Source organism: Miniopterus schreibersii, assembly GCF_964146895.1.
Source record: "Miniopterus schreibersii genome assembly, chromosome: X".
NCBI classification, from domain to species: Eukaryota; Metazoa; Chordata; class Mammalia; order Chiroptera; family Miniopteridae; genus Miniopterus; species Miniopterus schreibersii.
Window position 1 is genome coordinate 45061028 of NC_138104.1, and position 16022 is coordinate 45077049.

General features: G+C 33.6%; 1 protein-coding gene and 1 pseudogene across 3 annotated transcripts in view; both read left to right on the forward strand.

The window, feature by feature from the left end:
• Positions 1-16022, forward strand: part of RPS6KA6 (ribosomal protein S6 kinase A6) — a 209590-nt gene that overhangs the window by 134721 nt on the left and 58847 nt on the right. For both annotated transcript variants that reach the window (XM_081126032.1, XM_081126031.1), the window contains exons 14-18: positions 483-613; positions 1171-1293; positions 1822-1911; positions 5315-5473; positions 9045-9206. In XM_081126032.1, the coding sequence (XP_080982158.1) occupies positions 483-613; positions 1171-1293; positions 1822-1911; positions 5315-5473; positions 9045-9206 (665 nt within the window). The remainder of the gene's footprint in view (positions 1-482; positions 614-1170; positions 1294-1821; positions 1912-5314; positions 5474-9044; positions 9207-16022) is intronic.
• Positions 2112-3424, forward strand: LOC308551647 (putative monooxygenase p33MONOX pseudogene; annotated as a pseudogene). Its single transcript has 2 exons — positions 2112-2121; positions 2729-3424. The product of its transcript is annotated as a putative monooxygenase p33MONOX pseudogene (transcript).

Below are 16022 nucleotides of genomic sequence, written 5' to 3' on the forward strand. Positions count from 1 at the left end.
ACAAAGAGCTTTGCTTGGGCACCTTTCAAGTACAGGCTTTAAATGGGAAATATTTATCAGAGAAACAGGGACTACTAGAGTGAAGGCTAAAAGGTTTCTTTGTTTTGTTTTAAAAGTCTTTTCACATGCTAATAGGATAGGAGGTAAGACATGAGATATATCACTCTGACTCTTACAGTTTAGAATTTAATGAGGTTTACTTTTAGTGGAAACTGTTTTGTATACTAAGTCAACAAATATTGAATACCTGCAATGTATTCACCAGTGAGGATGCAGCAGTGAACAGAACAAACAGAAATTGCAATCCACATGTAGCTTGCATAGTAGTATGGGGCGACAGGCAATGTACAATAAATCAAATAAATAATATAGTATGTCTGATACTAACATTTAATGGTTTTATTTATATTCAAAGAAATGCTGACATTTTATATAATAGAAGTCTGTGTAATTTTAATTAAATACAATTATTTGGACATTAGATTCTCCTGGTTTGCCAGCCAGTGCTAATGCTCATCAACTCTTCAAAGGATTCAGCTTTGTTTCAACTTCTATTGCAGAAGAATATAAAATCACTCCTATCACAAGTGCAAATGTATTATCAATTATTCAGGTAAATTTCACTTAATCAGATTATTTAGTTTAGGGGTAATTATTTCCTTCAGTTATTTCTAATGAATTTACAATAATTTTTAAGCGATTTTAACTTTATTTCTCTGTATAATAATGAATTAAAGATGTCTCCATATGTTTTAAAATAAATTAGACAGTAGTAACATTTAATTATATTTAGTAATCTCTTTTGGCAAGAAAATATAATGGTGATAAGTAAGCTAGTTTATTTATTTTGTTGGCTTTGGGGATCTAGAAAGCCTACAATTAAAGATCAGCTCAGATCTAATTAAGCCATTTATAAATACTAAGAAAACTTTTCTAGAATGGATTATTCATGAGTTTTTAAAGATTCAAGATGAATACAGTGTGGAGTAAAAGTAGATTTACAGTTGTTTGTATGGAAAATAATACAATAATAAATAATACAAGAATAAACTGTGTTTTGCATACTCACAACTGTAAACCTACTTTTGCCCCATAGTATATATATTTAGAAGAAAAGATAAAAATGTGAAAATATTTCATTATTCTTAGTATTTCACTTTAAAAAAACAGATAAATGGAAATACTGCACAATTTGGTGAAGTATATGAATTAAAAGAAGATATTGGTGTTGGCTCCTACTCTGTTTGCAAGCGATGCATACATAGAGTTACAAATATGGAATTTGCAGTGAAGGTATTGTCCTTGAACCTAACTTTTTTTTGGTTATATATGTAACTTAAGTGCCACGTTAACTGATGGATATATGTAACTTAAGTGACACATTAACTGATGGAGCTAGTGGAGATTGCAAAGATAAGATAATGAGGAAAACCTCTTAAGACTTAATATTTTCATTTTGAATTTCTTTCCAAGATTTATTTTGGAGAAACATTGTATTGCACGAATGCCTTGCTTTTGAATAGTTTTATCTTAAGGCAGTATGTTAAGATTGAGTAATTGTGACAATTACTATTACATTTGGATCACATTATGAGTTAGTATAGCTTCAGTTAAATGGAATATAATGTTAAAGAAAGTGGTCTTTTTATTATTGTTTTGGTTATAGGACATTTTTATCTGTTAAAATAATATGAGTCAAGTATCATTCTTGAGTTTTAAGCATTTGCTCAAAAATATAACCAAATTGAAAATATACCATTAATACGTAGACAAAAAACATAATTTATTTTCCTCTGAGATTTGTCTTGTCTTATTTCTTAGATCATTGACAAAAATAAGAGAGATCCTTCAGAAGAAATTGAAATTTTGATGCGCTATGGGCAACATCCCAACATTATCACTTTAAAAGATGTAGGTATTTAAGCTAATTCAAAAGCTAAGCTAATGAGATTATGACTTGGCACTTTATTTTATTTTGGAAACTTTTTGTGTCTATGGTATATTTATTATCATGTATCACAATCTCAAGATTCTTAAATTTGCTATTTCAATTCTTTTCCCCCTTATGATTCTATATTCCTATCCTGTGTATAAAACATCAGAAAGGAACTATGGTAATTGGTACATTAAAGTGTCCTGATTACTTGAATATATTCTGGCTAGTTAACTAGTTAACATTATAACCAGTACCATTTATTATTCTGTGGTACTATAAATACAGACGTGGGGAATCTGCAAAATTCTACATTTTACATTCTTAACTCTACAGAAATAAGCTGTTGCACTGTGGATTGTTTTTTAAGTGAAATTGTATTACTCTATAGTTTTGTAAAATGAACATATAAGTCATTATTAATAGATGTTACTGAGTTTACTCTCCCTGGTCAGTGCCCGAGTCCTTTAGGGCCATGACTGACACAGTGCAGATCACACCATGGCTTGGGTCCCTACTGCACCGCAACCTCTAGTCTAGAGAGATGTGGTTCCTCACAGCCTCTTTAGTGCTGGAACTTGGGCTGCACGCAACTCTGCAGCAGCGAAATAGAACCTCTGAAATGTATAAACTGTTTTCAAGCAACTTAGTTAATTTGCAGCACTTGGACACTGTTCCTCATTAACATCTCTCAGTGTAATCATCATATCATTTCACTTTGGTGGCAGGGACTCAGCTCTGAAATCTATCTATATAGGAAGAGCTCCTGGATCCCAGTCTTTCAGTGGCTTTGAGGCAACCAGAAGTGTCTAGTGGAGGAAAGAGAGGCCAGTGTGTCCTTGTTGGCTATTGACAGTATGGACAAGGTCCCCATGGTGAAGGCTAAAGCCACCTGTGTCGTCATGAATTCTCTCATCACAAAACAGACCCAGGAGAGTATTCAGTGTTTTGAGCAACAGATGCTGGCTACACACCCCACAATGGCCTACCACCTAGGATACCAAGTATCTTTGAGTGGCAGAAGCACTCCACAAACTAAAACTACAGAGTGGATAGAGAATGAGAGAAGAGAAGCAGCTGGCCGTAGCCCAGTCTACCCCCAGCAGCACCCTCCACTCTTCCCCTAAGCAGAAGCCTAGAGACTTGTTCTCTTCTGGCTCTTACACAGCCTTACCTGGCACAAATCCTAGCACCATGGATTCTGGAAGTAGGGATAAAGACAGAAACTCGGCAGAAAAATGGAGCTTCTTTGGACCAAGATCCTTCCAGAAGTCTGATTCTGGAGGTTTTGCCACGCAGCCCTACTGAGGAGCTGACAAACCTTCTCCAAAGGAACTGATCCACGTGCAGGCCACCCAAATGGCTGAAGATCCAGCAACCTTAAAGCCACCCAAGGTGGACATCCCAGTGATGGAAGGGAAGACACAGCCACCATGGACCCATAATCTCAAATCCCATGCATTGAATGTGCGCACACCTACCAGCTTCTAGAGGTTTCTCTTCCAGGAACTCCAGATAGTGGGTGTCTTACCCTGACTTCCTTATTACCCTGGCTTTGACATAGGAAAGGTTTGGTTTTTTTTTTTTTAAGCCTCTTAAAGTGAACCTAGAACTGGGGACATCATTGGTTTTTGAGAAACTTTTGTGCAAAGCTTGTCCTTGTGTGGAAGAAGCCATTGTGTATTACTTTAATTTAAAGTTATAGTAAATAATCTCAGCAGTAATGTATGGAGGCCTCATCTCCTATTTTTGCACGATTTAGCCTAGACAAGAACTTTACCACTGCTTACGAGGTAGATAATGTTTGCTTTGTTCCCGATAATTTTTTTTTTGTTCCCAAACTAAGGCTTCTTGATTCCTTTTCCAAGGTCAGCATGAGCATGGGGGAGTCATGGCATAGAGGTGCTCACTGACTAGTCTCTGGCCCTCTCTACTGCTGGTGCTTTGTGTCCAGACTTATCAGTGAGAAGACCTACAATATGTTTGAGATCTGGGCACAAAGAAAAGCCAGACTTGTCAGGGACCCTCCTCCTGCATGGAGACTGGAGCCCTCACTATCAGGTAGAGCCAGTTCTTACTGCAGTGCCTCCAGGACAGTTCTGCTGAGCAGTCCTTCTCTTTCATGTGTCAACAAACATAAGTCTTGCAAAGCCTATGTTGCACTTTACGATAAGATTAAGTTAACTCCAATTTGGTAGAAAACTATGTAAGGGAAAATATTCAGCCTACTGCTTTGGTATATATATATGGATGTTAAGCTCTTTAAAAGTAAAGATGGTGGTAACTATACATAGATTATAGTCTGGATGTTCATATGAAACAAGTGCCACCAGGGCCTGAAACTTTTTCTTAGAGGTGGAAGGATGAAAATGTTTTCTGTATGCAATCATTTCCCCCCAAATGAGGCTCATACCTGTATAAACATAGAGCTTACTGAGGAAAGGAACCAGGGAGAGCACCTATTCATTTCTCTTCACTGTGGACGTGTTCAGTCATTACCCTGAACACTGTCTCAAATCCCTGCTGTTCTTGCTTTGGAAGGATCCTGTCTACATAGCCCACTGGGATGACCTTTCCATAGAGAGGCCCTGGAATCTGAAATAATGAGAACAGTTAATTTATTTGTGTCTTCTCTTATGCTCATATATCTTACTTGTTTTGACAATAAAAATCTGTGCTACTTAAAAAAAATAGATGTTCCTGAATGCTGACTTTTCACATAAGAAAATAATACTCTTTTCTCTTAAGAGAAGGCAAACAATTCAGCCATCACCTCAATCTGTTTGTTTTGGATAATATGATATGCACTCTGATTAATATTTTTAAACAGTAGTTTACATCTATCTATCATCTATCTATCATCTATCTATCTATTGATCATCTATCTATCATCTATCTAATTTATCTATCTCACAAGCCCTGAATAAAAGGGTACACGTATTTTTTGAATTTATTTTCCTTAATATAGTATTTTAATTCAGCAAACATTTAAGATACCATGTCAGATAATGAACTAATAATATATTTACTGCCAAAAGGAAACTTACTATTAGTAGGGAAGAGAAGTGTCTATAATACAGTAAAAAAATGAGATAGATGCCATTTGAGAGGCAAAGAGTTCTATTTTTCCATTTGTATCCTTTGATGAAATGTAACATACTACCCAAAAAATTAATAAAATTATATGTTTAACATGGTCTCACAGGAGTGTATAAGAGGTTGTTTAGGCAATTTAATCTTCAGTACAGCCTGTACTATATTAACAATAAAGAAATAATGTATTTTTTTAACACTAGCGGTTCACTAGAAAAGCAAAGTAGGTGTAATTTAAACATTTTAGAATTGTAATTATAAATATTTTTTAAATGTGTTCTTTTTTAGGTTTATGATGATGGTAGATATGTTTATCTTGTTACGGATTTGATGAAAGGAGGAGAACTACTTGACCGTATTCTCAAACAAAAATGTTTCTCAGAACGGGAAGCTAGTGATGTACTGTTTGTAATAACTAAGACAGTTGACTATCTTCATTGTCAAGGAGTAAGTTGTAGTTACATTCTTCCCTTCAATTCTGTGACTTATATATTCATAAAATTATATATAGGGTATACCACTTATAATGAATTATTTTTTATAATGTATTTTATAGAGAATATCCTAATAAAATTCATAGAGTAATGAAGGTTATAGATTTAGGAAATTAGAAAATACTTTCATTTTCTTCCTCTGCCTGTTGACCCTGATTTAATAGCATATTAGTTTTTTTAAAACTTTATTTTTGAAAGTATTACAAATGTCCCCTCCCCCCCCACTGACCTCCTCCACCCAGCTCCCACCCACTCTCCAGGCTCCCCCCCCACCCCCACACTATTGTCTCTCCATGGGCTATGCATGTATGCATATAAGGTCATTGGTTAATCTTTTCCTGCCCCCCCTTCCCTCTGAAATACGTCAGTTTGTTGCATGTTTCAATGTCTCTGGATCTACCTTTTTCATCAGTTTATTTTGTTCATTAGATTCCACATATAAGTGAGATCTTGTGATACTTGTCTTTCTCTGAGTAGCATACTAGTTTTAAAAGTGGTTTAAATTATATAAATGAACCTAACCTTGACTTTGAAACTATTAAACTTAATCAAATTTAAACTTGAAACATAAAAAAATTATCCAAGGACATGTGAATATTATCCAAATTATGCTACACTTAACATATAAAGTTCGGGTACTAAGAGGACTGTATATCTTGATCCTTGCCAACCCCTCCTCCAAATACAATAAGAAATTTGGATTCTAAACATTTGAAGCATTAATCTATTAAAATTTATAGGAGTGTAGCAGGCCTGTTATTTTGCTACCTACCTGTTCATAAAGAAAACAAATGTTACCAAAAAATGTCAACTTTTATTACATATACCTCTGTAAGGAAACAAAGTCACAAATAATTTAAATATTTAAGTTTGAATCAGTTGTAATAGTGGATAAGTATGCACATAATAATAGACAATAAATTAATGGACAACTCAGTATTGGTACAGTGAAAATTCTACATGGTCACCTTTTATAAATAAGAAAAATAAGCCAGTACTCAGTTTTGTGTCGGGTTTGATAGACTACATTTTTCAATATTATAAAATATGAAGTAAAGGTTAAAGGTTAATTGCTTGATTGTTTTTACCAACACTCTCTAAAATAAAGGATGACCAGAAATTTTGAGATGAGGAAAATGATAAGCAGCTTTTCTTTTTTTATTTATTTTTATTCATTTATTTATTTAAATTTATTGGGGTGACATTGGTTAATAAGACCATATAGGTTTCAAGTGTCCATTTCTATGAAACGTAATCTGTATATTGCAAGGGGGCCAAATATATTGTGACTGAAGATGATTTGACTTTGGTTGGCAGGCATGCTAAGCATCTTTAGTTTATTATTTTAGAAATCTTCAGTTTCTTACATCAATTAAATAAATTAATGATGGAGATGTATTTAGCATTTCTATATGCCAGACATTATAAAATGTGTTGCAGATTCAAATATGAGTAAGACTTGGTTCTTGTCTTTAAAGATCTTTCAGTGTAACAAATTGCTGATTAAGATAGAACTAGATTAAATGAAGTGGATAATAATCAGTAAGAAAATTATCATATAGAGAATTTCAGAATATTTTCCATTTCTAGCATTTTATTCGGTTTTTATTTATTGCTTCTGTATTTCTGCTGATAGTTTCATGCAATGAAAGCATGTTTTGTTTACTTTATTCAGATAGTTATAATAGCTGCTTTATTTTTTAAATGTTTTGTGTTTAGTCTTGTGAACTTTGTATAATACGTTTTTATTGAGATATAATTCCATACAACATTGTTTAAATTTAAGGTTACAACATTTATGCACTTACATGCTACAATATCATTACTACCCTAGTTTTAGCTAGCACCTCCATCATATTATTTTAAAAATTATCTGTATGTTCTCCACCCCAAGTAATATAATATACAGATGATGTATTATAGAAATGTATACCTGAAACCTGTATAATTTTATTAACCAATGTCACTCCAATGCAACAGACTGACAAATTTCAGAGGGAAGGGTGGGGGGAGCAGAAAGAGATTAACCAAATAACTTATATGCATAACCCATGGACACAGAAAATAGTGCTGTGAAGGCCTGGGGAGCAGGCAGGAGTGGGGAGGAGGGGGGCACTTGTAATACTTTCAACAATAGAGATAAATATAAAATATATATATATATATATATATATATATATATATATATATAAATTCTTGTCTTTTAGTTCCAATGTGGTTCATCTTCGATTTAGAATTGATAGATTTCCTTTTTTCTTCAAACTGTGTTGTATTTTCTTGGTTCTTTCTTGTTTTCATTGTATATCAAATAATTTTGGATTGTATACTGCCCATTGGAATATTAAGTTATGGAGATTTTTGTATTCTGTTATTTTTATCCAATTATTATTATTGATTTTTTTGTTGCTTTGTTTTAGCAGATAATTTTCTCAGCATTCTTTGCACTGAAAAGCAATTTTGGGGTAGCAACTTTGGTCTCTATCTTTCATCTTAATATAAACTACTTTGAGCCTCTTCTACACATTTTAAAATTTTTATTGAATTTATTGGGGTGACATTGGTTAATAAAATTATGCAGGTTTCAGATGTACAACTCTATAATACACCTGTATATTGCATCGTGTGTTTACCCGCCAAAATCAAGTCTTCTTCCTCTGTCACCATTTATTCCCCCCTTTACCCTCTTCTACCTCCCCTCACCCCTCTTCTACATATTATTGATTCAGGAGTAGTTCTTTTTTAAATTTTTTATTTATTGATTTTTAGAGAGAGAGAGAGAGAGAGAGAGATCAATTTGTTGTCCCACTTATTTATGCATTCATTTGTTAATTATTGTATGCGTCCTGACCGGGGATCAAACCTGCAACCTTGGCGTATCTGGACAGTGCTCTAACCAACTGAGCTACCCGACCAGAACTTAGGGGTAGTTCTGACTTTTTGCTTTACAGTATCCATCCACTCAGCATTAAAGGTTTCCCAGTATCTCTTTTCTGGTTTTCCACACCAGGAAGACTGTAAGCTTTTCCACATGTAGATGTCACATAAGGACTGCACTTTCCCCTTGCCTAAAAGCCATTCGTATAGTTCCCTGTAGTCCCTCCTTCAGCCAAGTGTGTACTTCCCACAAGAGTCTTTCTTATTCTGTTCACTCCCCAGTACCTTCAGGTAGTTTATTTTTCTGTTATGTTCAGCTTTTATAGTTGTTTACTGTGGGGAGAGGCATATTAAGTAGGCTTTTAGTCTATTATAACCAGAAGTGGAACTGAGAACAGTTTTGATACTTTGAAATTGGAAGTTATTAACAAAACTGTTAGCTTGAATAGAAAGTGAAGCATCTATCTGATAGAGATTATTTTCTCTGAATACTTCAGGCTTTCAAGATTATGAAGGTTGGGCAAAGTATCATTTTCAATATTTTATTATTAAGAAAGTTATTCTCTTGGAAATACATGAATTTAAAATGTTTATTTAACAGATATTTATTTAGCTATAGATTTATAATACTTTGTTCTTTCATGTTCAAGGTTGTTCATCGTGATCTTAAACCTAGTAATATTTTATATATGGATGAATCAGCCAATGCAGACTCCATTAGGATCTGTGATTTTGGGTTTGCAAAGCAACTTCGAGGAGAAAATGGGCTTCTCTTAACTCCATGCTACACTGCAAACTTTGTAGCACCTGAGGTATTCTTTAAAACTTCAGTTTTTGTTTTTTACTCTTTTCTTTTAGTTGAATGTTATATGATGGTATGTATATATTATGGTAGGTAGGTAAAAGTGGAGTTATTTGTTCATTTTTAACTATAAAGCTCTTTAAATCAGTGAATTTTGATAACCCCTAATATAAATATTCAGAATAGGAGCTAGCATCTGAAACCAACCTGAATGTAATAATTAGACTATTTTATTTATTTGTGGGGTGATATACTAGTTTAAGAATCATACCCTTTAAGAGCTGGAGGGGAGAATAGAGATAACTCCACCTTCAACATATTAAATATTATGAAACAACTAAAGCTTAAAGTACCAAAATAACTTTTTCAAGACCCAGCTTTCACTTAGATTTTCAGATATTTTGGTTTGTGTTGAACGTGCGGTAATTATATGGTTTAGCATTACACAAAACATATAAAGGCAACACCATCCCTGATTCTTTTTAGGATCTTCGAATTCCTGGAGTAAACAACTTCACTTGGGTTGTTACAAGCAGTCGAGTTTTTCTTGGCAATAGTATCATACATAGATCTTGGAGGGAAGAATCAGGAAAAATGAGGCTGGGGTGGTTCTGATCATGGGGAGTTTTAATAACTCTGATAGCAGTGGTAAGTATGGTAGATAAAAGAATAAATCAGGGATGGTATGGGTCGTATAGATTCTTTTGAAGTTTTGTTTGTAAGTAGGAACTATTCTTCTGTGTCATGAATAATGCTAAGCCACATGAATCATTATATTTTCAACACAAATCAAAATACAAAGTAATCTTCAGGTTTGAAAAATTAAAGTTACTAAATCAGTGGAGAAGAATAAAATAATCTGTGGATGAATTCCTGTCTTGTGTGCATGTTTTCTAACTTTTACAACAGATTCTAACCCTTAAGATAATATGGAACATTGCATTAGATGAGGCATTTGTATTTAAATATCAACAAATCTGTGTTTTAATGTAGGTATTAGAAAAATAAATAATATTTCTCATAATGCAAATAGAAATGTAGAAAATAGAACTATAACTTTCTAAAGAAAAATTCCCAAATTAAAAATTATTAAATCTTTAAAATGTTGATGCTGAGGAAGAAGCATAATTGCTTTACAAGGTTTTTATGATAATAGATTTGCCCTATAAGAAACTAAGTGCATATACAGAAAATATACTTTAATCTATTTTAATTAAATTCATAGAATAATGATTGTACACATTTTTATCAAGCTAAAATATATTGAAACTATATTTACCCAAATACAAATTACAACACATGTAATATCCAAGAGGAGATCATTGTATTTACCTCAGGTGTAAGAGATATAACTTAGACTTTAAATAGCTTTTCTCGGATATTTCAATGATTTTATATAGGATAAGAGGACAGAATATTTGAGATTAGGGCTCTTCTGTTAAATATAGGATATAGAGTCGTCATAAATATTCTAACATGTATGCAGTAGATATAACAGAAGAATAAACAATAACCACTTTAATAGCCAAATTCTTAATACTGACTTAATCTTATGGACCTGGACCCTTTGGTATGATGAAAACTTCACACTGGGAAAAGGTTAGGGGTGAATATATTCCAAATGAACATCTCAAAAACAGACATTAAAATAAAAAATATATGATATGTCTGTGTTTAAATTAATGGCAAGGTAAATATTTTTAGATTAATGGCTAGGTAAACATTTTTAAATGAGTGCAAATTCACAGAGCAGAATATAGCCATTGATGATTTATTATCCTAACACACTTCCATTGTAGTAAGACACTTTCACCATAGTAATAGTGAAGTTTTTCAGGTAGGCATGTGGGCACCACTTCTCTGTAACTAGTGCCTGAACTATATTTAGCTAGTATTGTATATTCAAAGTGCTTTGACAGAGTGATCAAAGATGGTGGCGGAGTAGGTGGATGTTACAGTTACCTCCGCCCAGGACCAAACTGGAATTGCAAAAAATATATAGAGAAATATACCTGAATAACCAACTAAAGATTAGCTGAGAAGTCTTATAACAAAGGATTTACAGTAGAAGCCACATTGAGATTGGTAGGAAGGGTAGAGACACTCAAACGGCTGTCCTGGCTCCCACAGGCACTGCTGAGATTCCAGAGGGGTATGTTACCTGCAGAGATTTTGCCTGAGCAGCATAGGATTTCAACCCCAAGTCGGGCTGCCCAGCCCAGAGCCCCAGAGCCAGGAAAAGGTGCCCACATAACATGTCATTGTGAAAATAAGCGAGGATTTTGTCCTCCAGAGAGAGTCAGGAGTCTGCTAGAGGCTAGAGACAGAGGTGCCCTATTAAAGGGCCAATGCACAAATTCTTACAGCCACCCACCCTGTGCTCTGATGGAGGCCAACTGAGCGGACTAGAGTCACATGAGGAGAGACAGGGGTTTGTGGCTTTGGGGAGAGAACTGAAGGAACAGCCAACAGATTCACTGTACTGTCACTGTCCCACACCACATACGCCATCTTTATTGGTTGGAGAACTCCTCTCCATAAGGCATCAGCCTGGGGGAATGCAATAACCCCCACCCTCCAGACTCCTTTTGTCCCCATGTTCAGATGACTAAGGAGACTGTGCCACAAGGTCCCACAGGACACCTATTACATAAGGCCACCCTACCAAAACTGGAAGTCATAGAAGATCTTCCTAATACATAAAGGTAAATACAAAGATACAGTCAAAATGGGGAGAAAAATGAACATGCCCAAAATTAAAGAACAGGATAAATCTCTAACAAAACAAAGCAAAATAAAAAAATGCTAAATTAAATGGAGGCAAGTAATTTACCAGATATAGAGTTAAAAAAAAAAAATTATTGTAAAGATGCTCAAGAAACTTAGTGATAAATTCAACAAAGAGATCGCAAGCATAAAAAAGGACATAGAAACCTTAAAAAAGAACCAATCAGAAAAGGATAGAATATCTGAAATGGAAAATACACTAGAAGGAATAAATAGTAGGTTGAATGAAGCAGAGGATCAACTCAGTGATTTGGAAGACAAGGTATCAGAAAACAATCAGAGCAGAAAAAATAAAAAAATTTAAAAATGAGGATAGTTTAAGAGACCTTTGGAACATGAAGAATAACAATATTCACATTATAAGGGTACCAGAGGAAGAAGAGAGAGAGCAAAGGATCAAGAACCTATTTGAAGAAATAATGACTGAAAATTTTCCTAACCTGGTGAAGGAAAAAGATACACAAGCCCAGGAAACACAGAGTCCCAAACAAGGTGAATCCAAAAGATCCACATCAAGACACATCATAATTAAAATGGCAAAAGTTAAAGACAAAAAGAAAATCTTAAATGAATCAAGAGAGAGTTAGTTACCTACAAGGGACTTCCCATAAGACTGTCAACTGATTTCTCAACAAAAGCATTTCAAGCCAGAAGGGATTTGTATGATATATTCAAAGTGGGGAAAACCAAGGACCTATAACAAAAACTAGTTTAAAATTGGAGAAATAAAGAGCTTCTCAGGAAAAAAAGAACCCTAAAAAGAGTTTACCACCAAATATTGCAAGAAATATTAGTGTCTTTTGTAAGAAGAAGAAAAAGAAAAAAACAAAAAAGCAGTAGAACATATTTAAAAGAATAAATCCGTATCTATCAATAATTACTTTATATGTAAATAGCTTAAATGCTCCAGTCATAAGACATTGAGTAGCTGAATGGATAAGAAAACGTGACCCATATATATGCTGTCTGCAAGAGACCCTCCTTATTATGAAAGGTACACATGAACTAGAAGTAAAGGTATAGAAATAGATATTTCATGCAAATGTAAATGAAAAAAGCTGCAGTATCAATACATATATCTTACAAAATAGACTTTAAACAAATGCTATAGCAAGAGACAAAGAAGGGCACTGCACAATGATAAAGGGAGCAATCCAACAAAAGGATATAACCCTTGTAAACATTTATGCACTCAACATAGGAACGCCTAAATATACAAAGCAAATCTTGATAAACATAACAGGAGAGTTCAACAGTAATACAGTCACAGTAGAGGTTTTTAACAGCTCGTTGATTTCAATGGATAAACCTTCCAGAGGGAAAATTAACAAGGAAACAGAGGCCTTAAATAACATATTGGATCAGATGGATTTATTTCATATCTTCAGAATATTTCATTCCAAAGCAGCAGAATATTCAGTCTTTTCAAGTGCACATGGAATATTTTCTAGGATAGACCACATGTTAGGCCACAAAACAAGTCTCAGTGGATTTAAGAACATTGAAATCATATCAAACATCTTTACTTACCACAATGGTATGCAATTAGAAAATAATCACAAGTAAAAAACTGAAAAACACACAAAGACATGGAAGCTAAATAACATGTTACTAAAAAAAAAAAAAAAAATGAATGGGTTAACAATGAGATCAAGGAAGAAAACAAGCAAAAGATACCTTGAAACAAATGGAAATGACCACAACAATCCAAAAAACTATGGGACACAGTAAAAGCACTCATAAGAGGGAAATTCATAACACCACAGACCTACATCAAGAAACAAGAAAAATCTCAAATAAATTATCTAACTTTACATTTAATGGAACCTGAAAGAGAACAACAATCAAAACCCAAAGTGAATGTAAGAAAGGAAATAATAAAGATCAGAGAAGAAATAAATGAAATAGAGTCTAAAAATTCAACATGAAAGATTGATGAAACCAAGAGCTGAACCTTTGAAAAGATAAACAAGATTGACCAACTTTAACCAGACTCATCGAGAAAAAAGAGAGAGAGAGAGAGAGAGAGAGAGAGAGAGAGAGAATAGCCAAATAAAATCAGAAATGAAAGAGGAAAAGTAACACCTGACACTGAAGAAATTCAAAAGATTATAAAAATAAATATGAACAACTACATGCCAACAAATTGTACAATCTGGATGAAATGGATAAATTATTAGAAACACCAATCTTCCAAGACTGAATCAGGAAAAATCAGAAGATAGATTGCAAGTAATGAAATTGACGCTGTAATGAAAAAAAAAATCCCAACAAACAAAAGTCCTGGATTGGATGGTTTCGTAGGAGAATTTCACCAAATATTCAAAGAAAAACTAACACCTAACTTTATCAAACTATTCAAAAAAATTCAAAAGGAGGGAAAATTCCCAAGCTCATTTAATGAGGTCAGCATTATCCTAATTCCCAAACCAAACGAAGACACTACAAAGAAAGAAAATTATAATTCTCTATCCCTGATGAACAAAGACGGTAACATCCTGAACAAAATATTAGCAAACCAGATCCAGGAATATATTAAAAAGATCATACACCATGATGAAGTGTGACTTATTCTGGGCATTCAAGGTTGGTACAATATCGGAAAGCCAATAAACGTGATACACCACATAATCAAAATAAAGGATGAAAATCACATGATCATATCAATACATGGAGAAAAAGCATCTGATAAAATCTAGGACCCATTTATGATGAAAACTCTCAGCAAGTGGGAATAGAGGAAATATACCTCAATGTAATAAAGACCATATATGATAAATCCACGTCATACTCAAAAGGGCAAAAACTAAATAAGTTTCCATTGAGATCAGGAACAAGACAAGGATGTCCACTTTAAACACTGTTATTCAACATAGTACTGGAATTTGTAGCCACTACAATCAGACAAGAAGAAATAAAAGTCATCCAAATTGGAAAGAAACAAGTAAAATTGTCATTATTTGCAGGTAATATGTTACTGTATATAGAGAACCCTATAGATGCCACCAAAAACTGCTAGAACTGATAAATGAATTCAGTAAAATAGCAGGATACAAAATAAATATCCAGAAATCAGTTGCATTTTTATATACCAATAATGAATTATCAAAAAGGCAGACTAAGAAAAAAATCCAATTTACAATTGCATACAAAAAAATTAAATACCTAGAACTAAATTTACCCACGAATGTAAAAGCCCTGTACTCAGAAAATTATAAGACACTGAAAAGAGAAAATGAAGAAAATAAAAGTAAATGGAAGCATATACTGTGTTCATGGATAGGAAAATTTAACACCACCAAATGTCCATAGTACCCAAAGCAATCTATAGATTCAACACAATTCCTAGCAGGATACCAGTGGTATATCTCACAGAACTAGCACAAATATTCCAAAAATGTAGATGGAACCACAAACGACCCCAGATAGGCACATCAATTTTAAGAAAGAAGAACAAAGTTGGAAGAGTCATGCTACCTGATATCAAAATATACTACAAAGCCATAGTAATCAAAACAGCATAGCACTGGCACAAATGCTGACATATAGATCAATGGAGCATAATAAAGATACCAGAAATAAATCCACATCTTTATAGTCAATTAATATTTGACAAAGGAGACAAAACATACAAGGGAGTTAAGATACTCTATTCAATAAATGGTACTAGGAAAATTGAACAGATGTGTCTTAAAAAAATGAAACTAGACCACCTTCCTACACCATATACAAGAATGAACTCAAAATGGATTAAAGACTTAAATGGTAGTTTCAAAACCATAAAAATTCTAGAAGAAACCATAGGTAGTAAAATCTTGGACATTTCTCATAGCAATATTTTTTCTGATATTTCCCCCCAGGATGAAAAACAAAAGAAAAAAAACAAAGAAGTGGGACTAAATCAAACTGAAAAGTTTTTGCACAGCAAAAGAAACCATCAACAAAATTAAAAGACAAGCTATTGAATGGGAGAACATATTCGCCAATTGTAAAGGGTTAATATCCAATATGTATAAATAACTTATAAACTCAACACGAA